Source organism: Ammodytes marinus (genome assembly GCF_949987685.1).
Source record: "Ammodytes marinus genome assembly, chromosome: 9".
Lineage (NCBI taxonomy): Eukaryota > Metazoa > Chordata > Actinopteri > Uranoscopiformes > Ammodytidae > Ammodytes > Ammodytes marinus.
In genome coordinates, this window is record NC_137213.1 from 1,105,892 (window position 1) to 1,131,693 (window position 25,802).

The following is a 25,802-nucleotide window of genomic DNA, read 5'->3' on the forward strand; positions in this document are numbered from 1 at the left end:
CTTTTGCACGATATTCTAATTTTTCGAGTTTCACCTCTAGTTGCTATGCCACACAAGTGATTAAGAAGCTTTAAACATAAATACTCACAGACTGAGACTTTCTCAGGACAACAAAGCTGAGAATTAACTGACATGCTGTGCTCTCTTGCTGGTTGCATCAAACTAAACTCAATTAAACTAAACTAAATCACACATGCAATGCCGTTTTTAACCACCAGTTGTCTAAAGCAAAAACAAATTGTGGGGGCAGTTTGGTTTCAGTTTTATATGATAGCGTAAGCTAAACTTAGCTCAAAAAGGAAGCTCACCAAAGCTTCTGAAATAAAGTAATGTAAGCCAGGCAAACAACTAGCAAGCTAGAACCAGCTAACGTTACTATAGCATTACATTCTTAAACTTACCAGAAGAGCCATCCTCCAGGACCTCACCCTCTTATTTTTCAGAGACCTGGTTTGGGGTGCTGACGACTCCGACATGTTCTCCTTATGTTCGTGAAACACTTTGTCAAGCATGGGCGTCAAGTATGGGCATCAAGCTGGCGTCAAGCCATCAGCGACTTGCATAAACGGAACTTCCGGTTTTACAACTACCTTCAAAATAAAAGCCTTTAATGATCTGATGAGGCACAAAACCGATCATACGAGTCATATTCATCATAGATTGTGAAAAATATACAACATTCTCGGGGCATCTAATTTTAACACTCACTCAACATGTGCGCGCACACAAAGAGTTGAAATAATCACTTCAGAGCAAAAACAAATATATTATGCTCATTATGCTAGATGCCAAAAGACAACATTTTGGAAAGAGGGATAAAAATCAGTGACTTTACTAAGATATGGCGCTGCAAACCAAACTCAGAAAACTAATTTTTGAAGGTACTTCAACTAGAAAAACATTAAAGCTAATCAAATACCTTCACCGCTCCAACATTGTATATGTCGTTTTTCTCATTGTATCCACCTTGACAAGATATAGTACTTAGTAACTGTTAAAAAGGACTTATTAACCTTAAAGGTCACATATTATGCTAAATGCACTTTTTAAATGTGTTCCAACATATCCATGGGTCCACGGTGTGCCTAGAGACTGCCAAAATATTCAAAAAAATAACAATCTCTCCTTTTCTCACTCTCCCCCTTTCTGAAACCCCCCCCCCCCCCCCTCCCCCAATATACTCCGTTCAGAATTCTCGCGGTTTATGACGTCATAAACTGCACAGCCACATCCCCATATTTTCTTTATATGTCTATGCTTCCCCCCCACATTAGTAGCCAGAAACTTCCACCGTGCAGTAGTCTATGATAACCCCACCCCCCCATTTCTTATTGGTCCACGGCCCCGAGATCCTCTGGAAAATTTTCCGAGCGACAGCCATGTTGCTTTCCCCGCTAAGCGACAAGATGCCCATAGTACAGCCTGATTGTTACATACACCAACACAGAATGCTTTTGCTCATACTCCACTAATTTATCTTAATCACAGCAGTCTATGCCTCGTTTTTAACAACGGATAGGAAGCTACTTGTGGGTTTTTTCAAACAGTGAAACTGAAAGAAATTATTTTATTGGTATTTTTGCCTGACTTGTGTATAGCTATTAGCTTTGGGAAAAGCATTCAGCTTTTGCTCATAAAAACATAATTCTATTACCCACACCAGTCTGGAAATGCCTCGTTTTTAACAGGACAAAGGATTGGAACTTAATAGAGTAGAAGTCAACTTTGAAGATATTTTTTTCACTGATTTGTGTGGTATTTTTAGCCGGTAGCTTCCGAGCTAGCTTCGAGACAAGCATTCAGCTTTTGCTCATAAAAACATAATTCTATTACCCACACCAGTCTGGAAATGCCTCGTTTTTAACAGGACAAAGGATTGGAACTTAATAGTGTAGAAGTCAACTTTGAAGATAATTTTTTCCCTGACTTTAGTGGTATTTTTAGCCGGTAGCTCCCGAGCTAGCTTCGCAGTAGCCACCATCTTTTGCAGCATTTTTATTGTGAACACGCCGTTTCCATTAGCTTGGAAACGGCAAGTCAGTGCATCTGTATGAACATAGTCTTTCATGTAGACAAGAATAGGTCATGTCAAACTGTTCAAAGTGCGTTACTAGCACATGGTTCTTCTCATGGGTAGGCTAACGGGCCAAGCAAATACGTCATCATTGTTTACAAACAGACAGAGGGCGAGGCGTATCTGGCTTCGCTTCCGGACAGGGGGCGGGGGCAGCTCAAAGATTGTATATTTACGAGGGGAGCTGCAGCTCTTTTTAAAAAATAGGCCATTGTGAGATTAGCTGAACATCAGCATAATACAATAAATTATCTGAAAGTTTTTTTCAGCAAACAATTAAAGAAAAACCTATTAGGGACCACTAAGACCATATAATATGGTGTATAATTGAACCGAAAAGTGTATAATATGGGAGCTTTAATAAGCATTGTTCATAGAGCATAGTTAACTGCTAATAATTGATTAATAAAGATGTGTTACCTTCAAAAAGCAACAAACAATGCTTAGTAAAGGTTTAACAATGACATAATATACTCAATAAATAGGTTTGTAATGCTTTTATTAACAGCTATCAGAAACTCATAAGACTTTTATTAATGCTATTAAGCAATCAATAAATAGTTAAGAAGTTTCTTATAAGTGCTTATAAAAGTCTTATAATCACACTGTCAACGTGTTTATTATGTTATTATTAACACTTATATATAGTCTTATTAACACAAATTAATGTTAATAAGCATCTAATAAGGTCCTTATTACCTATTAACTAAGGCTTACTACAAGAACCTTAATATAAAGTGTTACCGCCGAGTGGTCCGTGCTACCTGCTTGAGCGCCCCTAACAGTGGTATGTGGTCTCTGACTGGTCCGTGCCAGAGTAGCGTGTGTGAGTGCCGTCAGTTAATGAGTGAGTGAGTGAGTGAGTGAGTGAGTGAGTGAGTGAGTGAGTGAGTGAGTGAGTGAGTGAGTGAGTGAGTGAGTGAGTGAGTGAGTGAGTGAGTGAGTGAGTGAGTGTGTGTGTGTGTGTGTGTGTGCCCAAGCGTCAGTAGCCTACAGCATAAGCTAATTGCAATAAAATATCTGACTTTTTTATTTATTTAAAAAAAAAAACTTCTTCCTCAGTTATGCTATAAACAAATCAGAGAGTGCTACAATAATGAAATAAATGCAGAGTCAATGGATCTCTATGTTTAAAAGCATTGCTATTACAGCCATGTTGAAGAGCAAGTGAGACCAGTGAGCAGTACTGTCTGGTCCGTGCCACTAGCTTTAGCGCCCCTAGTGGCAATGACCACTGGTCCTTAGTGGTCATGACCAGTTGTATGTGGTCGCTGACTGGTCCGTGCCACTAGCTGAGTGGTCCGTGCCACTGGCTGAGTGGTCTGTACCAGTACCTCCAGCACCCCCTGGTGGTGGCACACAGTGGTCTGTGGCAGAGACCATGGTCAGTGTACAGACCACTGAATCGGCTACAACCCCCTCTCCCCTTGCGGGCGACCGTCTTTGATGACATTCGCCAGCTGTCACAAACAGTTCACCGCGAGAGTGACAGTTTATAGCTGGAGTACTGTATGGATTAATACCAAGCGCCGAACTCCCCCCGTGTTAGTGCCGCCGGTGGCCCCGGACTGGCCAAGCACCATTGCCGCTGAAGCAGCAACAAGTGCGGGATTATTCAACGCCGCGCTTCCATCCGAGCCCGAAGGGTATGACTGTAGCCGCCGCACTAGCCCGACATGCTCTCCCAGCACGGCCGTGGACACCCGGGAACCCAGCGCGATACCTCGAACATCGATAAGTGGACTAGCCCGTCCACCCATCCATGTCTCCCCAGCGGAATCGCACCGATCAGTATCCCCTCCGGCGAGCCGACTCCCAAGACCCATGACCCCCGTGGCGATGCCAGGACAGACGCTCTCCTGCATCAGAGTCTGCCGAGTCTGGGTGAGCTGCAGCGGGGTTGTGATAATAACCGGTTGGAATGGATGAGTGACTTCAGACGATTCCGACTGCATCGGGATGATATTTTGCTCGGTTGAAATAGCTGGTGAGCGAAAAAGGGGTCCAGGATTTAGATGAACATCTCCAGATAGTAGTAGCAATAGAAGTAGTATTTTGACAGAAGACTGGCTGTTATGCCGTCCGATTGTAGTTGTGAGTACTGGCGTCAGCAGCTGGCCGTCCTTGAGTAACCTTGTGTAGGCTGTGACATATCCAAATCCTAAGAATTTGAACTGTGCATTTGCTGATAAAATGCCCAGTGGATCAGCGGTTGTAGGCCTGTGGGGATGGTTGTCTTTTGCGGCCAGATTCTCTGGTGCATCACAGGTGACCAACACCGGTATCAGTAGTAGGAAGCCACAGATGAGGAGGTACAAACCGGCATTGCTTTGTTCATGCTTGCCTTTATTCTTTCTGAACAGTTTCAAAATGCCATGCACAAGATTGTTTAAAGGCCAGATAATCTTAAAAAGTAGGTGGATTAAAAGATTAGGATTAGGAAAAGATTAAAAACAGCAATGTTAAAATATCTTTGCACCTGAGTGGAGCCTGCCAAACCACCCAGAGCAGCTGCTGCCATCTTGATCAGCGCCACTTGGCCAGTGAGTGACGAACAGATTACACACTAATGATTCTGATAAGCTTTTCGTGTCTGTTCTGTGAATACATACATAATCCTTTTGGCTTTTTATGTGTATTTTTTCTTCTTCAGTTACACAGATATCGGGATGTATTGTAGATTAAATGTTGTGTAATATATAGATCACGTAAATATTGCGTATCGTGATATCGTCGTTGTATTGATCGTCAATTTCTTGTATCATCCCACCCCTAGTCTAATCCACCTTTTACACTCATTGATCTCATGTGTTTGCAGCGGTATAACAGGACTGATTGACACTAAGGACCTGGGCTTGAAGATAGTGGAGGATGTTGCCAAGTCATGGACATGGATACTCATGTAACTATACATACACTAACAGAGAAACAGCATTTGTGTTTTAATTTTTTAAGGTTTCTGAGTAGTGTTTTCCAAGTTGTCACCATCACTTATTCCTCACCGTCTGATTACCACCCACAGAACATTATAATAATTGCTTGATAGTTGGCTGATGTATGAATTTTATGATGTTAAAAGAAATCTGTCACATTGACGTACAATTTGTCATCTTTAAATCCCATGGTTACAGCAAACAGGTTAATACTTCAGCAAACGAGAGCAGCTGGTGTATGTGTTTAGGCAGTACCTAAATAATTCCATTTGGGGTAATTGCTCAAGGGCTCCTCAGCGCAGGGGGGGGGGGGGGGGGGAACTTGCAACTCTCCAGCTACCAGTCACAAATTAAAGTTGGTTAAAGCCACTACTAGTAAAATGGCACGTTGGCGTCCCCTTTGGACAAAAGCGGTAGTATTTTTACGACGCCAGCTGTCGTGAAGCTGTTTTCTAGCTCGTGCTGGGCGTGCGAGATTCAAATGATCAGGAAGCAATATAGTGCATGTCCGTGTGTTGAAAGTGTGAGGGCACCGGACTCTTTTCGGCTCCGTGAGAGTGGTTAGTGACACAGCATCAACTAATGCCAGTCAGTGCTACACACACACCTGATTGCAATGAGTTGATGCAGTGTCACCTCTCACGGAGCTGAAAGAGTCTGTGTCCTCACACAAAGCAAATGAACGAGAGACGGCAGTTAGTATGGATCACGATGAGGTAATGTGTTTATGTTGTTGTAAATAATGACTATTTCTGATGAATAATGGTCATCTGATGATGCTGGTGAGGCAAAGTAAACTTTGTTTTAGTAGGCTACCGCTCATTCATTTAGGAGTAAACACTGCAGTCTAGGTTCGCTCCGTGAAATTGTGTATACGTTGCTTGGCAACGCCCTCCCGCCCGCCTATCACTCTCCCTTTTAGCTTTTCTTCATTGCATTTTCTTTTTTTTTCTTTGATGGTTCAGCTCCGTTATCGGTCATTATGACGACAAATAACTGTCTCAAACAAGGCTCCCGCTCCCCTTCCCTCACCTGGAGGGATAGGCTTCTCAAATCACGTTCCTGCGCCACACTGAAATCTGCGACCAATATGGATATGTGACCATAGAGCATGCACGCGTGAACCAAAAATCGGACTGGGTGTGCGACCAGACCAAACGCAGTAATAAAAACTATTAAAACGTATTTCTTTGCACTGATGGTCTCGTTTGCTGTTAAAGGTAATTTATGATTATGTGAGGAAACATGAGGCTGTTTAAAATATATTTAAATGTTACTCGTAGCCGCTTTAAGGTTGACCAGTCTTAACCAACGTGCTCATGCAAATTCAGTTTTTATTAGCAGTACCATAATATAGAGTGATGTACTATGAATGGATTTCAAGATAGTCCGGCTTTAGTTGTGTTAACTGGTACCATAAAACCTATAACAAGGGTATCACAACGAAGTTTATTAACTTGACTTGATAAACCAGGTTTCTCATTCAGACTCTGTGCATGTTCACATGAAAGGGATGTTTGATGTGTCATTTCACTCTTCCTTTTCACCCAATGGAATGATCGCCAGTGGTAGACAGAGTAATCTACCAGTACTCCTGGTCAAATACTACTTAACTACAAGTTAAAGTTGCCCAGTAAAATATTTACTCAAGTTAAAGTACCAGAGTACTTGCTTTAAAAAGCGTAAGTATTTTTAAGTACAAAGTGCATTTTTGCTAGATAAAGGCAAAGGCTTAATGTAGGACCCGGGTTTCAAAATGGCAAGGGGAAGAAGTGGTGAAGTGTAATGACACATATTTCGCTCAAATTATAATATTACATTTTAATCATTGTTCGTCTCAAATTTACAATCATGCCAACATGTTAATCTGGAGAGAAGAGAAGGTTTATATATAGTAGCTCAACGTGCTCATGCTGGACGGCCAGTTCTTGACAGCATACCGTAGATATAGTTTGTTTGGGGTAATTATAGTAGTGTGGTAGATTTGAATGGTATTCATCAAGAGTGCTGAGCAGAGAGACTCTAAAGGTTAACGTCAGATCCCTAGATGGACGTGTGTTCAACTTTGTGCCGCACAAGCAATGAAACGATATGTCTATTTGCAGATATTAAGACACATGATACCCCACACACACACAGATATAAACGGGTCCTGTAACTAGCAACTTCAGTGCCATTGCGGCCTCAGACTGCTTCGATGCTCCATGAAATCCTCTGTAAATGTCTGATGGAAATCTCTCCTGAAATAAACCTGAAACACACAATGATGATTGTCCAGTCTCACCCTTTGTCCTGGTCGCGACGGGGAATTCGGCTACCACATTTGGCGTCACGATAACGGATATAACAGGAACACAATGTAATCTACCTGTACTTGGACGGAAATCATCTGATGAGAGGAAATGCAGAACAAAGTGGGAATCCCAGATGAACGCTCAAGTTGAAAGGTTCATGTCTGTTCCAGTACCTAAAAATAACTGAGAACTGCTACGGGAGATGAGGTGTAAACGGCTGATGTGCTCTGTGCCAAGTTCAAGGTCACGGCGTGAGCGTCCGGGCTGGGGGACTAAACACAGAGGCTCCGTTATGGCCAGGTATCCAGTAGTTCCACTGTTATATGAAAGAACCGTGTGCTTGTTTTATTGACTAAGACTTTGGGAAAAAGGCTGGACTGGATTCGAGCTTGTTACGTCGCTCTGTGCTTTATGTACGCTAAAAAACTGAGGAAAAAGATTGGAGACCAATGTCTGTCATCAAGAAAGCTGACTGCTCGGGGTACTGCCCCCGCGCTGTCGCAAGTGCATTCCGTGGTCATGGCTGATAGAGGAGATGGTCAAACGCATACCAACCGCATACCAGCTTGGACTTTCCTGGGCCGCTGGCCACCAAATTCCACGTCTGGCGGAGTCTGCCAATTTTGAAATGGAGGAGCCATCCTCTGTGCCAAAGTTGGATGGACTACATTTCCCATGCAAGCTGATCACGTTTCGAAATATCTGAATTTGAGACTCTTGAGATTCGGCTGCAGAGGGCTCTCGCACCCTATTCTCATTTTATCTTCGTTCAGTGTTTAAGCAGTTGCATTGTTGGTCCCATTCATATGTAGTTTGCTGCAGTAATGTGTTACACCGATGCATTGTCTTCTACATTACTCATAAAGAGTGTTTCTGTGTTTTCTTGGAGGTTTCTGTTAGGCCATTCAAATATGTATGGTTACATCTGATTTTGGTAGAAGTAGTTACTTCTAAATGGAGGAATGTGGTAGATTTGAATGGTATTCATCAAGAGTGCTGAGCAGAGAGACTCTAAAGGTTAACGTCAGATCCCTAGATGGACGTGTGTTCAACTTTGTGCCGCACAAGCAATGAAACGATATGTCTATTTGCAGATATTAAGACACATGATACCCCACACACACACAGATATAAACGGGTCCTGTAACTAGCAACTTCAGTGCCATTGCGGCCTCAGGCTGCTTCGATGCTCCATGAAATCCTCTGTAAATGTCTGATGGAAATCTCTCCTGAAATAAACCTGAAACACACAATGATGATTGTCCAGTCTCACCCTTTGTCCTGGTCGCGACGGGGAATTCGGCTACCACAGTAGTCTAAACATTTTAAGCAAAGCGAGTCAAACATTGAGAGTGGCCAATTGCATTTAAGAAAATAAATTAACAGATGACTTCAAAGCGTTGCCTGAGGAAGTAACGAGTAACGACAAGCTACCTGGAAATGTAGTGGAGTCAAAAATGTTGTCTTTGAAGTGAAAGCCATAGGTTTCCAAAAAAGTTAAGTATATACACCTTGTTCCAAATTATTATGCAAATTGGATTGAAGTGTCACAGTTAATGTTTTTCAATGAAACTCATGAATGATATTGTGTCTCAGGACGCCTTGGATCATTGAAATTAATCTCATACACCTGTGATAATTAGTTTGCCATGTGAGCCCAATCAAAGGAAAACTACTTAAGAAGGACGTTCCACATTATTAAGAAGGCCACATGTTTCAAGCAATATGGGAAAGAAAAAGGATCTCTCTGCTGCCGAAAAGCGTCAAATAGTGCAATACCTTGGACAAGGTATGAAAACAATAGATATTTCAAAGAAACTGAAGTGTGATCATTGTACTGTGAAGAGTTTTGTGGCTGATTCAGAGCACAGATGGGTTGGTGCAGATAAAGGCATAATGAGGAAGATTTCTGCCAGACAAATTAATTGGATTAATAATAATAATAATAATAATAATTTGAATTTATATAGCGCCTTTCAAGGTACCCAAGGTCGCTTCACAAAAAAGGGGGGAAGTACAGTGATTAGGAGAGCAGCTGCTAAAATGCCATTACAAAGCAGCAGTATTTGAAGCCGCTGGTGCCTCTGGAGTCCCGCGAACCTCAAGGTGTAAGATCCTCCAGAGGTTTGCCGCTGTGCATAAACCTATTATTCAACCACCCCTAAACAATGCTCACAAGCAGAAACCGTTGCACTGGGCTCAGAAATACATGAAGACTAATTTTCAAACAGTCTTGTTTACTGATGAGTGCTGTGCAGCCCTGGATGGTCCAGATGGATGGAGTAGTGGATCGTTGGTGAATGGTCACCATGTCCCAACAAGGCTGCGACGTCAGCAAGGAGGTGGCGGAGTCATGTTTTGGGACAGAATCATGGGGAGAGAGCTGGTATGCCCCTTTAGGGTCCCTGACGGTGTGAAAATGACCTCGGCAAAGTATGTTGAGTTTCTGTCAGGGTTTCAGGAAAATGACAGACAAGAACCCAATAGCAAGACACTGGATGCAGTTCAGGTTTAGAAACAGATTTTGGGAAGCGGATGACAAACCAGGTCGACAGACAGCATGGCAAACAAATCCAGTTGGGGCAGGCAAAAGGGAGGTCCAAAGTCCAGAATGCAGGTCAAAAACAAATAGCAGGCAGGATCGAGATGCAGGATAATGTCCGGAAGCTGGAGAGCTTGGGGAACACACTAAACAATCTGGCAACTGACTGAGGGGAAATGGAGTGGAATATATACTGAGGGGCTGATTAGCTGATGGGGAGCAGGTGAGTATGGGCAGACCAGGTGAATGTAATTAGGAGCTAGTGCAGAGCAGGAGGGGTCTGAAATGACATGAGTATTAGAACTAGGAAACAATGTGAAAAAAACTAAATGCTGGCTGAAGTTGTGACAGTTTCTGACTGACCACTTTCTTCCGTGGTACAAAAACCAGTGCCTTCCGTAGTAAAATCATCTTCATGCATGACAATGCACCATCTCATGCTGCAAAGAATACCTCTGTGTCATTGAAGAGCTTGAGCCTGTGTGTTCCCCTAAGGTTAATTCAAATCAACATAAATGTTTGGGTATCTAACCAATAAGTTCAATGTAATATCACCGTATTGTAAACCCAATTACAAAGTAACAATGAACAGTTCAAAATCAGTAAATATACATTTCCAAGATAACAGTCCTTTAGGCCATGTGTTCCTGCTAAGCTAAGCTAACTGCCCAGAAGTTCATACGATACCAGATGATGATACACAGCGTTTGTTGCAGTGTGAGAGGTTCTGGGTGGAACAGGGGTTTTGCTTGGCAGGGTCGGTCTTGATTCAGTTCGGAAGAACTGGTCCTTTGGTTCTTCAGTAGCACCCCCAGTCTGTTGGGTGGTGCGTGGAGAAGAGAGAGAGCATGTAGCCAGCTCACTAGCTATCATCAAAACAGCAAAACGACTTCTGACCAATGGCAGAAGAGACAGGAGTCATGTGGGACATCATGTCTTGGGTCAGGACAGAGCAACCACAAGGTGTGAAAACACAGATAAAGCCTTGGCTTCAACCAGAGGAATGTTGGGGGTTTTGACACCAACATTTTGAGTCAGAAACAAAGTCTTAATTCACTTTAGAGTCAAAAGTCTTAATGAATGAATGAACCCATGTACATATTCACTACAGTGTGCAACTGAGTAGGAGCACTGATTCAATAGTGCACACACCGGCCACGCTGCATGGGACTGCGTTGTCTCCGTCTGGAGCAGCTGGGGGGACACTGAGGCACGGGGGCTGCATTCATTCAAAATGTTAGCCACAGTATTAAATATGTAGTAGGCCTACACTGCTCTTTATGATAAAAGATACACGGCACAACATTCAGTTTAACATTTTATTTATTTGACGCACTTTTTAGTGTTCAAATCTCTGCAGACGTGTATTTATTTTATGGGGACCATTACCGGACAGTTGGTGCATCTGTTTCTCGGTATCGAAGGTACTGCACTCAGCTGGCTTCATTCATATCTTTCTGACAGATCTAACTTCATCTCCCTCCACAACCACACATCTGCCACAGTCACCGTCACACAAGGTGTTCCACAAGGTTCTGTACTCGGCCCCTCCTCTTCATCATTTACCTCCTCCCCCTTGGTCAGTTACTTCGCCATTTCTCAATGGACTTCCACTGCTATGCTGATGACACCCAAATTTACCTCAGTACCAAATCCCCCCACAACCCCCCCATCTCCCACATTGAATCCTGCCTGTCTTCCCTTACACTCTGGATGAAAAATAACTTCCTCAAACTCAACAGCAACAAAACTGAACTCCTCCTAATTGGCTCCAAATCCACCCTCAGCAAACTCACAACCCCCCCACCCCACCCACACACACTCACTATTGATGGCACCATGGTCTCCCCCTCCCCCCAGGCCCGCAATCTTGGCGTAGTTTTTGATCCCACCCTCTCCCTTGAACCCCACATCCGTCACACCGTCAAAACCTCCTTCTATCACCTCTGTAATATTGCAAAGATTAGATCCTCCCTCACACCCCACGCTGCTGATAGACTCATCCATGCCTTCATCTCCTCCCGCTTTGACTATTGTAATTCACTCCTTGCCGGCATCAGCACCACCTCCATCAACAGACTCCAACGTGTCCAGAATACAGCTGTCCGTCTCCTCACTCACACCAACTTGTGGAACCACATCACCCCAGTCCTCAAAAAGCTCCACTGGCTCCCCATTTCATTCCGGATCGATTACAAACTCCTGGTCCTCACCTACAAAGCCCTCCACCATCTGCCCCCCCCCCCCCCCCCATATCTCACTGACCTCCTCTCCCCCTATCAACCCCCTCGGGCCCTCAGATCCTCCTCAGCCAGTCTCCTCTCCACCCACACATCTAAACTCTGCAGCTTTGGTGACAGAGCTTTCTCCAGGGCAGCTCCCAGGCTCTGGAACAGCCTCCCCCAACATATCCGTGACTCTGAGTCCCTCACCATCTTCCAGTCCAAACTCAAGACCCATCTCTTCTCCTCTGCCTACCCCTAGTTCACCCACCAACCCAACTCTACATGTTATTTTTGTTTGTTTATTGTTTTTGTAAAGTGCTCTGAGTGAGAGAAGCTATATAAATCAAATTTATTATTATTATTATTATTATTATTATTATTATTATTATTATTATTATTATTATTATTATTATGCCCGCACCCTCAGTTGGTTGCATTTCAGAACAGCAACACGCTTTTTTTAGTGGCGATTTTTGAGTCAGACCACTTTTTCTTCATCAATGTAAAGAAATGGCAACATATAATTGTATGCTGTTTTATAGCATTTGAGCGATAGTAGCCTATTGATGTAAACCTAAAATGCAAAATCCTCAGCTGGAGATCGTTTGTCAACACCAACGCTGTTGACCGCAGCAGTTATTTCCTTCCTAACTGCTGCCTTCTGTCGTTCTTTGATGCCGCTTGTAATGCTCCGAAATGAAACTCTGGTTGCGTTCCGAATCGCATACTTTCTACTATATAGTATGTAGAAAAAAGATTTTGGATGTCCCGTTTCTTGTGGCCAGATTTAGGATGGTTAGAAGTACCCAGATGTCCTACTTCATGCGGCCAAGATTGTTAGTGTTGAAAAGTGCATCCTATTTGGGCGATTCTGACCCACAATCCAGTGCGCACGTGAAGTGACGTCACATCGACGAAGCCTCCATATGAAAACAAACGGGGATGCGACAATATAAAAGCAAAAGGCAAGATCAAGGCGCAATGTTATGATGAAATAAGAGAGTAAAGTATGTCCCAATAGTATGCCTACTGCATCATAACTAGATTCTTTTTATCGTCGGATGTAGTATGTAGAATAGAAAAAAGAAAGAGTATGCGATTCGGAACGCAACCTCTCTTTTTTTCTACTTTCGCTGTTATTCTGTCAATTTCTACTTCAGAGAAGTTCCTCTTCTGTGCCGTAATGCGCATATCCATGTCGTAAAACCTCTGGGCGAGGCCTCTAAACTGAGAAAATATAGGGGCGTGATACGATCGTTTTCAGCCGCCGCATTTATCAATAATGGCCTGGCGTACGCTGAGATTGGCGAGATACGACTGTTTGATAAATCCCACACGAAACCTGGCGTAGGGAGGTATTTGCGCCAGAATCTGCACCAGTTTCCACGCAAGTTTGATAAATGAGGGCCACTGTCTGCTATGGGCATACAAGGAGAGAACCTCATGGTATGGCACCAATCTTCCCCTGACCTCAACCCTATTGAGAACCTTTGGAGCATCCTCAAGCAAAACATCTATGAGGTTGGGAGTTCACATCAAAACAGCAGCTATGGGAGGCTATGCATCCTGCAAAGATATTCAAGCAGAAACGCTCCAAAAACTCACAAGTTCAATGGATGCAAGAATTGTGAAGGTGATATCAAAGAGGGGGTCCTATTTTGACATGTAACTTGGCCTGTTAAGATGTTTTTGATTGAAATAGCTTTTGATTTCACTAAATATGACCTTCACATCCTGCAAATTCAACAAATTACCATTTTTTGTTCTTTACAACCTATAAAATGTTTTGAAACTCTGTTGTGCATAATAATTTGAACGGTGCATTTTGAGTATTTTAGCTCTAGCTGGTGGGGAATCACAGCTGAAAGCAAAACCTTTGCTGCAAAAAAGGCAAGAGAGGAAAGCTGTGTGTGTGTACAGTATTTCTCCAAATGTGTAGTATACTGTGTGTTACTGTGTGGCAGACAGGCAGGCAAGCAGGACCCAAATGCAAGACGTCGTAGCAAAGAATAATTTATTAAGCTCAAAAAGGTAACAAAAAAGGCCAACAGGCAAAAAGTTCAGGAACAAAAGTAACACAGGGAACAGAGAGAACCCACAGGGAACAGAGAGAACCCACAGGGAACAGAGAGAACCCACAGGGAACAGAGAGAACCCACAGGGAACAGAGAGAACCCACAGGGAACAGAGAGAACCCACAGGGAACAGAGAGAACCCACAGGACAAAGACTCACCGACACGACAAACCATAATGCACAGACAAGGAACAAAGGAACACAAGGAGTATATATACAAGACATAACGAGACACAGGTGAAACACATCAGGGAAGGGAACAGCAATCAACAAGAGGGAAGCTAGACAGGACATGGGGAGGAAACAAGACAGAGATACCAAAATAAAACAGGAAACCACCAACACAAGACAGGACAAAGACAGACCATGACACTGGTTGCGTTCCGAATCGCATACTCTTTCTTTTTTCTATTCTACATACTACATCTGACGATAAAAAGAATCTAGTTAGGATGCAGTAGGCATACTATTGGGACATACTTTTCTCTCTTATTTCATCATAACATTGCGCCTTGATCTTGCCTCTTGATTTTATATCCGTCGCATCCCCGTTTGTTTTCATAACATGGACCTATAGGCTTCGTCGATGTTACGTCACTTCACGTGCGCACTGGATTGTGGGTCAGAATCGCCCAAATAGGATGCACTTTTCAACACTAACAATCTTGGCCGCATGAAGTAGACCATCCGGGTATTCTAACCATCCTAAATCTGGCCACAAGAATCGGGACATCCTAAATCTTTTTTCTACATACTATATAGTAGAAAGTATGCGATTCGGAACGCAACCACTGTGTGTGTGTGTGTGTGTGTGTGTGTGTGTGTGATCTACTGCGTCTTCAAATAAAATGTGAAGGATTGTATAACCCACCCCATTTCATGTCAAAGTAAATGTCATACTAGTTAAAATAGCTTATAGTGAAACCTGGGATTTTATGGAAGATTTCTGTTATAGCCAGTGTTCGCAAACGGCCAGATATCATTAAAACAAATAATACTGTGTGCAGTGCTTTTTGCAAAGCCGTTATTGCTCTTACTGAACTGCTGAATTGCACAGAATTTTATGCTGCATCCTTTTTAACATAATCCTTTGTGTGTTTGAAGGCAACCTGAATCCACAAAGCAAGGGCTGACCCCCCCCCCCTCCAACAATAGAAAGTTAGAAACAACTATACAAAGGGACAACAGAGAGTAAATACATTGAACTATTGCAGGAATAAAAGTCTACCAAAAATAGCCATTAACTGGATTTTCCCAGCATTTAAAGTGAAATTATTAAAGTCAATGTAACTATTAAAATTCAAGATTTCAACATTTACTTTATTGTCATTTCAGAGCTGTAATTGCATACACCACTGAAACAAAATGCAGTTTCTCACCAGCGCCAACATTACAAAACTACGCCAAAAATACAATCTTACATGAAAACTTTTTTGTCATTCCCTCCCCCTTACAACACTGATGCATTGGAAATCGGTTTCAGAGAAGTGATTGTGTGTATTTAAGTTTCAAGTTGCAACTCCATCCATGGTTGCTTTCATTTTAATAATGTGTTTGTTCTCCCTTGTATCTGTAACAGAGGTCTGCTGTTGTCCATGGCTGTGAGCCTGCTCTTCATCCTGCTGCTGAGGTTCACAGCTGGGTTGATGTTGTGGACAACCATCCTCACTGTGGTGCTGCTGCTGGCATATGGTGTGTAATCAGGGCTCTGCACTCTTTAACGCAAATTACCCTTAGCTTTTTTTGGTTTAGTTTTTCAAATAAAAGCAGCGTTTCTACATATGGCGTTTCTACATATGGCATGCTTTATATTATTATTATTATTATTATTATTATTATTATTATTATTATTATTATTATTATTATTATTATTTCATTTATTGGTGAAATTGTACAAGACAGAATGTGTGCAGACAAATAACAACAACATTAAACAACAAGGTAAACAAAACAGGGGATATCGTGGTACAACATACAGATAATTTGAAAAATTACAGGCACTGAACTAAGAGAAGGGAGTGAAGAAAGGAAAAAAGGGGAAAGGAAGAAGACAACATTATTTTACACAACAATAAAGTTCAATTAGTTAAGCAGTGAGAAAATAATAATAATAATAAGTACTTAGGGGAGAGTGGGTTAAGTTGTGCCACTTTTTACTCAAAGTGGCCTTGACAGTAATGTCTCCAACTAAAATATCTACAGTTTTTATATTTCAGGATGTGTTGCATCCCTGGCAAAAATATCTAGCTATAATATATAGCTTTTGGAAAAAAAGTGGTCTTGTCCCACAACTGGCCCCCAATGCGGGGCAAGTTGTGCCTTTGGAGAGATTATGTTGGGGTAAATTGTGCCATTTATATATATCTCATAAACTGTAATGCTATACTCAACAAAAATATAAACGCAACACTTTTGTTTTTGCTCCCATTTTTCATGAGATGGACTTAAAGATCTAAAATTCATTCCAGATACACAATATTACCATTTCTCTCAAACATTGTTCACAAATCTGTCTAAATGTGTGATAGTGAGCACTTCTGCTTTGCTGAGATAATCCATCCCACCTCACAGGTGTGCCACATCAAGATGCTGATCTGACATCATGATTAGTGCACAGGTGTGCCTTAGACTGTCCACAATAAAAGGCCACCCTGAAATGTGCAGTTTTGTCTCACAGCAAAATGCCACAGATGCCACAAGCATTGAGGGAGCGTGCAATTGGCATGCTGACAGCAGGAATGTCAACCAGATATGTTGCTCGTGCATTGAATGTTCATTTCTCCACCATAAGCCGTCTCCAAAGGCGTTTCAGAACTTCGCACAGCCATTGAAGAGGAGTGGACCAACATTCCACAGGCCACAATTGACAATCTGATAAACTCTATGCGAAGAAGATGTGTTGCACTGCATGAGGCAAATGGTGGTCACACCAGATACTGACTGGTTCTGAGTCCCCAGACCCCCAATAAAGCAAAAAAAATGCACATTTCAGAGTGGCCTTTTATTGTGGACAGTCTAAGGCACACCTGTGCACTAATCATGATGTCAGATCAGCATCTTGATGTGGCACACCTGTGAGGTGGGATGGATTATCTCAGCAAAGCAGAAGTGCTCACTATCACACATTTAGACAGATTTGTGAACAATGTTTGAGAGAAATGGTAATATTGTGTATCTGGAATGAATTTTAGATCTTTAAGTCCATCTCATGAAAAATGGGAGCAAAAACAAAAGTGTTGCGTTTATATTTTTGTTGAGTGTATATAAAAGCAAGACAACTCCATTAGAAAATTACTAATTTAAGGTTTATGTAAAGTAAATATTTTACAAAGATTGAAGTTCAATTTTCTTTAACAAGGCCTGGCAGGTCTAGGTGGTTTTACCTGCAAAGCTCACAATGACATAGTCACCATCATAATCATCATCGTCCTGGCCATCTGAATATATATTAAATACTGTATATAAGAGTTAGGTCCTTATACTTATAGGTAATGGGTGGCAAAGCTCCACTGAACTGTGGTGACTCAAGAGTTTCCCTGGTTTGGCTAGTTTCAATGATTGATGGCTGAAAGAGCTATACTGTAGAGCAGGGGTGTCAAACATACGGCCCGCAGGCCGGATCCGGCCCGCGAGATGATTTGATCAGGCCCGCGACCTGTAGAGCATAGATTTCTGAGTATGTCAAAAAAAAAGTAAGTCTCTAGCCCATTCCTGTGAGGAGTTATGAATTTTTAAAGAAATGTTCACTCCTGCCGCTAGGGGGCAGCCTAAATAAAAAAAAGCACATTTTAGCAACGTGGGAAATGGTAAATGGCAATCCTGCTTCACCGCTATTAATGTTTCCTCCAGTGCTTTATGGCAAAGTAAAAACCAAAAAAAAAAAATAATTATTATTTTTAGTACATTTTATTTTATTACTTTTTAATAAAAATAAAAAATAAATTATTTTTAGTGCTGAACAATTAATGTACTAGCAAGCGCGGTGTGTCTGCGGCTCTGTGTGTGCAAAACGAGCAGGAGCATGCTAGTGTAGGCCTACAAGATTTATTTCCTAATTTTCAATGCTGCTTTATTTTTATGTTTTAAATTGGGAAAAACGAATTCCAAAACAACCAATAACCTCTGTATTTAAAAATGAATCAAAACAGTAGAAGTTGCACTTTTATTTAATTGTATTTTGTACAGTCTGCATGTTTGCACAAAATGTGTACCTGTACATATAGTAAACAAAATTGGACAACTGTAAGGTCAGTGCCTGTTGTATTTGTGTATTCAAATAAACAGTTGTTTATTTCATTAGTGCACATTGGCATCTTTGAGCAAAATACCCCCAAAACTTTTGCTGCGGCGCACTGCGCCACACCTCCTATTCCCATGGCCAGCAGCAACCTTTACTAAGACATTTCCTGGGGGGTACAGAGATCCCTTGTGATCCCTGATAATGTAGGTTACAAATGTAGGCTGAGTGATAAAGCATATTACTGAAAAACACAAGTTAGGGATTTGGGGTTATTTTGCCATTATTTTACTGGTCCGGCCCACCTGAGATCAGAGAGGCTGTATGTGGCCCTCGAACCAAAATGAGTTTGACACCCCTGCTGTAGAGGGTAACTCTACTCTAGTGCAGGGACGTCTGACCAAGATCTCTGATTTAAAGGTTCGATCGTTCTTTGGGACCAAAGAAGGGTTCGCCTAAGAAGGAGCGCTAAGATACGGGTGTTTCCCAGATGCCGTTTTAAGTCCCTTCTTTGGAGAGCCGTAAGATGAAGCGAAAGAAGCATCGAAAGACGCTCTTAGTGGGAGCTGTCCACCGCGGTGGGGCTGAAACTGAATAAATCGATGCCAGGCAAATCGATCACCCACCTCTATCAGTGTATAAGTCACACACAGCGCCCCGTGGTCCCCCACACACAGGTGGAATTAGACTACGCATGTATCGTGTGTGTGTGGGGATGTGTGGGTACGGGTGTGTGTGTGTTTGTGTCTGTGTGTGTGTGGCAACAAGTGTCGCATATATACCCCCGTGGATATAGGCACACACGTGAGAATGGAAGAAACCGGCAGCAAAAGAAACAAGCGGGCACCGTTGTTTACCGCGGAGGAGATGGGCGTCTTAGTGGGCGAGGACTGGCCGCACCGGGATGTTTTATTCGGGGGAACAAGGGGCAAAAAGAACATCACGGTGAAGAACCGTGTTTGGCAGGCCATAGCCGAAAATATGTCCCCCTCCAGCCATGTGGCCTGCGTGACTGGCGTGCTGTGAGGAAGAAGTGGCAGGAGTTCCAGAACCAAACAAAAAGGAAGAGTGAGAAGGTTTCACTAATCAATCTCCCTTTGTTGCAGGTGATGCAGACGCCCAGTAAAGACAGCGCGGAGTAACCCCTCCCCCATATGGTTTCGATAAACTACTTTGGTTTCCTTTTCAACCATGTATTGTGTGGATAATTTTGCATTGAAATGAGGGTGTCAAACCTATAGCAACAAAAAGTCCCAGGCAATTTGTAATTTATCTAAGCGTAGGATCAAAACGTGTGCGTATTGTGCGCCCTTTCAGCACAGCATGTTTTGCCACTAATTTCCCACTTGTTACATGGTCACCTCAGAAACGTGGACACTATACTCCCACATACTGTATGCAACACTACTTCCTTAACATTCCAGTGCCAGACTTTCAGGTAAAGCACGCGGACACTGCAGCAATAAATGATAGTGTGCAGGACGTTACATGTAGCCTACATCTGCTGGTTCTGTTTATTTATTTCAGCCTTCAGGCCTGACAGTTGATATGGGTGATGTGGTGGTTTATGGTTTAGTGATCAGTGCTTGCTTGGTGACTGGTGGTAAAGGGGTAGGGGCTGGGGTTGTTGGACCTCAGAAGAGGTTGATATGTTCCTAAAAACGCAGCGCAGTCAGGAGCTGCATCTCCGGGCTGAAGGGAAAATTGCAGCGGGTTGCTCTGGATGTGTGGAGACACCAGAGTGATCAGCTGTTGGATCTACGCATGGGGCAGCCGGTACTTTGCCTGGACGGCCCGGTCTGATAGCACGTCCAGTGGGGAGAAGTGCCGACGCATGTATGCATTTATGTAAAACGTCTGGCTTCGCGCACGGCGATTGTTGGTTCGCAGCGAGAATGTGTTGTATTGCAGCCATGGTTTCTCACACACGTGGACTTTGGCAACGCCTTTGTAGCAGGTGTAGCCGCTCTGGATGAGGTTCAGCTGTTCAATTAAATTTGTTTCCTTGATATCTGTGAAATGCCACAGGGTTGTTGATGTTTTTTTATGTGTAGTACTATAAACTCACATGTGTGTGGAAAACGTAAACGTCTAATTCATTAAAACATTTTTTTCTCTCTACTATTAGTTTATGTTTATTGTGCCAGGTCCGCATTGAGCATTGTCTTATTATTCCGAAAAGTGGAGGAAATAAATTTCCCTGACGCGGCATGATCACTGACGATTTGGTCGCTAAGAAGGTTGTAAGAGTGGGTCAGCGCCGTCGTACAGTTCCGTCTTAGTGAAAGAGCTTTTTTCGCTAAGAACGACTCTGGGAAACGCATTCTTCTTTCACAGCGTTCTTAAGAGCGCTCCAAAGAAGCACTGAGCTCCAAAGAGGCTCTTAACGAATCTGGGAAACGCGGCCATTGTCAAAATCACTTTTTTGTCAAAATCAGTGAATATCTCCTCAAGATCTGCTAACTGTCCATCCATGTGTGTGCGCTGAAAAAAAATCCAGTGTTAATACACAGCCTAGGCCCTGTTAACTGGTGTAAACAACGGGTATAAACAAAGGGCGCCAACCTTAGCTAGCAACATACCAGTTTACAGAGCATAGGATGTGTATTATCATCAGTGTTTTTTTTAAATGTACACACTGTATGGACAAGTAGCGGATTGTGAGGAGCTATTCACTGATTTTGACAAAAAGTGTCTCCAGAATAGCTGATTTCATCTTTTATGAGGTTAATTTGGTGCATGATTAAGCAACACTTGACTTTGCGTTGATGGCTGCGTAACAGAGGTAAACACAAGCAGATTATAACACAACAATTCAACCATTATCCATCATTTTAATAGCGCACAGCAAAACGTTTATAAAATCACATATTTGAAATGATAGAACTTCACAATATAAGGCATAAATACTAAAATACATTGTGCAACGTGTTCTGAGATCTCCTGCTAGTCTTCTTCAAAATCCTCTTTGTGTGTGTGTGTGTGTGTGCTTGTGTGCACAGGTATGTGGTTCTGCTCCATGAAGTTGTCCCAGCTCAGACACATGTCAGGCTCTGATGTTTCCATTGCAGAGATGGGCCTTCACACTGACCTACAGGTCTATCTACAACTCACACAGACCTGGTTCATACTATGTAAGTCTGTCTCTCTTTTATCACATGTCTTTACATTTTTTTTACAAGGCCAGCTGTAGTTCAAATTTACAGACAGTGACCGCAACCGCACAAAGCCATTAAGAAAAACTATATAAAAATATCTATCTTTCGGGGTGCTCCGGTGGCGTAGTGGATAGAGCATGTACCATATTGGCTCAGGCCTCGTTGCAGTGGTCGCGGGTTCGAATCCGACCCGTGGACCTTTACTGCAGGTCATCCCCCCCTCTCTCTCTGTCTCCCCATTTCAACTCTGTCCTATCAAATAAACTTGAAATGCCCCAAAAAAATCTTATCTTTGCACTGATCTTGTTTGCTGTTTTAAAAAAAAAGATCATCAGATGAAAAATTGGAATGTTTCACAAATATTTAAAGGTTCCTTGTAGCTGCTTTCTAACATCAATATCAGACTGTTCAAATTACATGTCCTAATCATTCAATCCTTAATGAAGCTGGGCTTATCAGACAATTGTTGACACATCTGCCTTATTCATGCATCATGCCTCATTTGTCATTTACCAACCGTGCAAAAAAACTTAATCAGACATTGTTTTTGTAACCTGTGTACTAAATATACTGTGTGTATATATATAGGGAAAGGAAAAGGAAGAAAAATAATAATAATAATAATAATAATAATAATAATAATAATAATAATAATAATAATAATAATAATAATAATAATAATAATAATAATAATAATAATAATAATAATAATAATAATAATCTGTACACATTCATTAATTCAGGTTATGGATTCATTAATTATTATTGTCCTGAACATTTTCATCGGATTGATTTAATATTACTATTATTTGGGATTTTGAGCAAGACTTCAGTGTATCATGTTTGGATAATGTTTTCTTCTGCTCTCTCACACACACACACACACACACACACACACACACACACACACACACACACACACACACACGCACACACATATATACACAAAGTGACACAGAGTCCCACACAAGAAGTTTCTTGTTATCACCAGCTTTATTATACTTAAGCTTAATGTTCTATAATGTTCTATTATTTTCATGCATATATATTTAATCTCCCTCCTTGGTTCCCTCTCCACCCCCACCCCCAGCCCCAAGTCCCCCCCCCCCCAGGGGTCTTGAAACAAAGAGATCAATGGTATACTTTTTTTTTAAATAAATCTGCACCCTATTGAAAAGACCTGGGGCCTCATTTATCAACAGTGCGTAGAAAAGGTTCTAAATTCACTCTTACGAATGAAATTTAGTATGTGCTTAAGTACAAAAAAATCGGTATTTATCAAACGTGCGCTGGCCTATCGTACGCACACCAGTAAGTCATCAATCTTGATAAATCCCACATGTTCTTAAGTGTCATGCTCGTTCACGCTCAGCCCATTTGCATTCAGAAACGCCTCCAATTAACCATATATGGTCACAACACATCCCTTTATCAACCATCTGAATGTGTTTTACCACTCTCCGCCACAATGGTAAAGAGCCGAGGGTAACGAAAAGAAACTTCTCCAACACGTAAATGGAAACCCTTGTAAACGAGGTTGAATCGAAGCAAAACATTTTGTTGGCGCACTTAGTGCAGGCATTAAAACAAAAGAAAGCTTGCTGCATGGGAAAATGTGATATTTTCGAGCAAGTTGTAAGGCAACGGCATTGTTTGCCGCGATCTGACAACTTTACGTGCAGTCATTCATAAACTCTTTCAATAAAAAAGAGATGAAGATATGCTCCTAACAACAATAGAGTTAGCCTACTAAGTGAAATGAGTGATTGGCGAGTCACCGCGGCTCGTCCAGCTCACAGCTGAGTGCTGAGACGCACAGAGAGCATCGGAGGGATCCTCCGCTTCAAAACATGTAAACGTGACACATTTAATGAATAATCAATTAGAGCTTACCTAAAAATAAGTGTGCCATATAACTATTTATTGCATTTAGGATGTTAGCTCATTTGGACGCTGTTTTGACCATCTGTTTTCATTGATGTATTGGCGATATTATATCTACTTCAGTTTCATTACTGAGTCGTGATCAGTGTTCTTAAAGAAACTTAGATTATAAAACAAGAGGTCCAAAACACAGATGATGATTAAACAAACAAATGTATGACTTTATATTACCCTAAAAATGCACGGGTGGATTTGACGCGTGGCGATTATAGATATAAAGAGAACGCTGGCGGTTCTAGTGTTAATGCAGACGTTGAAACTCTTAAATGCTTTGCTTTGTGCTTGTAATATCGCTATTCTACCACTAGATTATGTTCGTAAGCATGGTCAGAGTTGTGCTTACATTTACACACATTCATAAGTCTAAGTACATTTTGGTAAATGCCATACTTTGCGTGGCAATGTTCTTACGCCCTACTTACGTAAGTACGGTTGATAAATGAGGCCCCTGGAAAGATCCAAATGGGTCTTGATTTTATTCGCAAAGGCTGAAAGATTGTCAGGAGGCAAACCCAGGGCTACCAGATTGGGGCGACCGAGGCTCAGGTGGTAGAGCGGGTCGGCCAATGATCAGAGGGTTGGCGGTTTGATCCCCGCCCTGCCATTTGTGTCATGGTTGTTGTGTCCTTGGGCAATACACGTCACCCATCCAATCCATCAGCCTTCCCTAGGGTCCAGCGGCGACTGAAAGATGAGCCCCTCCTGCCTCATTAAGAATTAAAGTTTTAATTTAATAAAAAATGTAAAGATAGGGGAGTGACTTCATGGGGAGAGGAAACAAAGCAGAGTAAGTAAGTAAGCTTTATTTATAGCACGCCCTTCACAGACCAGGGTCACAAGGCGCTTCACAAATCTTATACACACACTCAAACACCGATGGCAGTAGCTGCCATGCAAGGCGCTTTCTGAACCATCGGGAGCAATTTGGGGTTCAGTGTCTTGCCCAGGGACACCTCGACATGTGGCGGGTAGGTGGGGAATCGAACCTCCGACCCTGCACTCCAGAGGCGATCTCCCTACCCACTTCGCCACTGCCGCCCCAAAGGAGGGGGAGGGGGAGACGCACTACCTAGTTATTTACTTTAATTTCTGACTTTATTCTCAATTACTCTGCCAAACTCTACCTGTACAACCACCCACAGAAGTTAGCCGCAGTACTGTTCCCTCCCAAAAAACACACACACAAACACACACACGCACACTCACATCCAATATTTCAATATGCCATGAGCTACTACTAGTCTATTTCTGTATTTTTTTTCTATTTCTTTATCGTATATGTACAATAATATATATTATTATTTGTTTCTTTTTATTACTTGTTGTTCTTTTTGTTGTTGTTGTTGTTGTCTTGTCTCTGATAGCTTGTCTTGTCCCACACACAATGGTGTTTTTGTCATGTCTCTCAATGTTTTGTCATGTACCGCATCACTTAAATAAAAAAATAAATATATAAAACAAATCTATTTTGAACAGTGAACATTAAATTAGCTCATTTTTATTTCATGCAAATTGGCTTTTAGTTAAGGAGATGTATTTATTCAGAATAGGATAACACAATTATTTTGAGGGGAATTAGAGCAGAAGCAGAAATGTAACAAATGAAACTATGAAGCGACCATGGTCCTGACATAACCATATAAAGAGCATAACACATTGTTTGTTTTGTTGTCAGTGCTGTCCCTGGGAGTGACAGAAGCTTCCATCATGTTGATGTTGGTCTTCTTAAGGAGAAGAGTCCAGGTGGCTATTGCTCTGCTCAGAGAGGCTAGCAAGTATGAACCTTAAAAATAAGTATTATTAAGTTGTGTAAACGCCCTTTAAAGATGCTCTGAGGAACTTTCGCTTTCAGTTCATTCTTGTGCCCCCTTTGGACAAAAGTACTAGTGATTTTACTATGACAGATGTTGTTCCTGGGTGAGCAAAGGCATTAAGAAAAAACTATATAAAAATAGCACTATTTGCATTGATGGTCTTGTTGGCTGTCTTGTTTACATGTAATTTATGATCATCAGAAGAAAAATTAGACTGTTTCAGAAATATTTAAAAGTTCCTCGTCGTAGCACCTTTAAATTATGAGGTTTAAAAAAAATGTGTATAATGCAGTTGTTTTCCTGCCCTTGTGGTTCCTGTGTTGTTGCAGAGCCATGGGTCACATCATGTCTACACTATTCTTCCCAGTTATCACCTTTCTCTTGATGACTGTTGTCATCTCCTACTGGGCAGCCACAGCTGTGTATCCTCTCAATAAGCAATGCATTGACAGGACCAATGGAGAGAGTGACTGAAAGATTTGGTTGTGCAGAAACATTTTTTATTT

General features: G+C 41.9%; 1 protein-coding gene across 1 annotated transcript in view; it reads left to right on the top strand.

Annotated features, from left to right (window-relative positions):
* The window catches only part of LOC307256041 (choline transporter-like protein 5-A), a gene marked incomplete at both ends in the record, with an annotated part of 65,763 nt that overhangs the window by 33,128 nt on the left and 6,833 nt on the right, over positions 1 to 25,802 (top strand). The window contains 5 exons of the mRNA XM_080034907.1: positions 4,893 to 4,976; positions 15,723 to 15,835; positions 21,383 to 21,514; positions 25,158 to 25,257; positions 25,626 to 25,718. Of these exons, the coding sequence (XP_079891033.1) occupies positions 4,893 to 4,976; positions 15,723 to 15,835; positions 21,383 to 21,514; positions 25,158 to 25,257; positions 25,626 to 25,718 (522 nt within the window). The remainder of the gene's footprint in view (positions 1 to 4,892; positions 4,977 to 15,722; positions 15,836 to 21,382; positions 21,515 to 25,157; positions 25,258 to 25,625; positions 25,719 to 25,802) is intronic.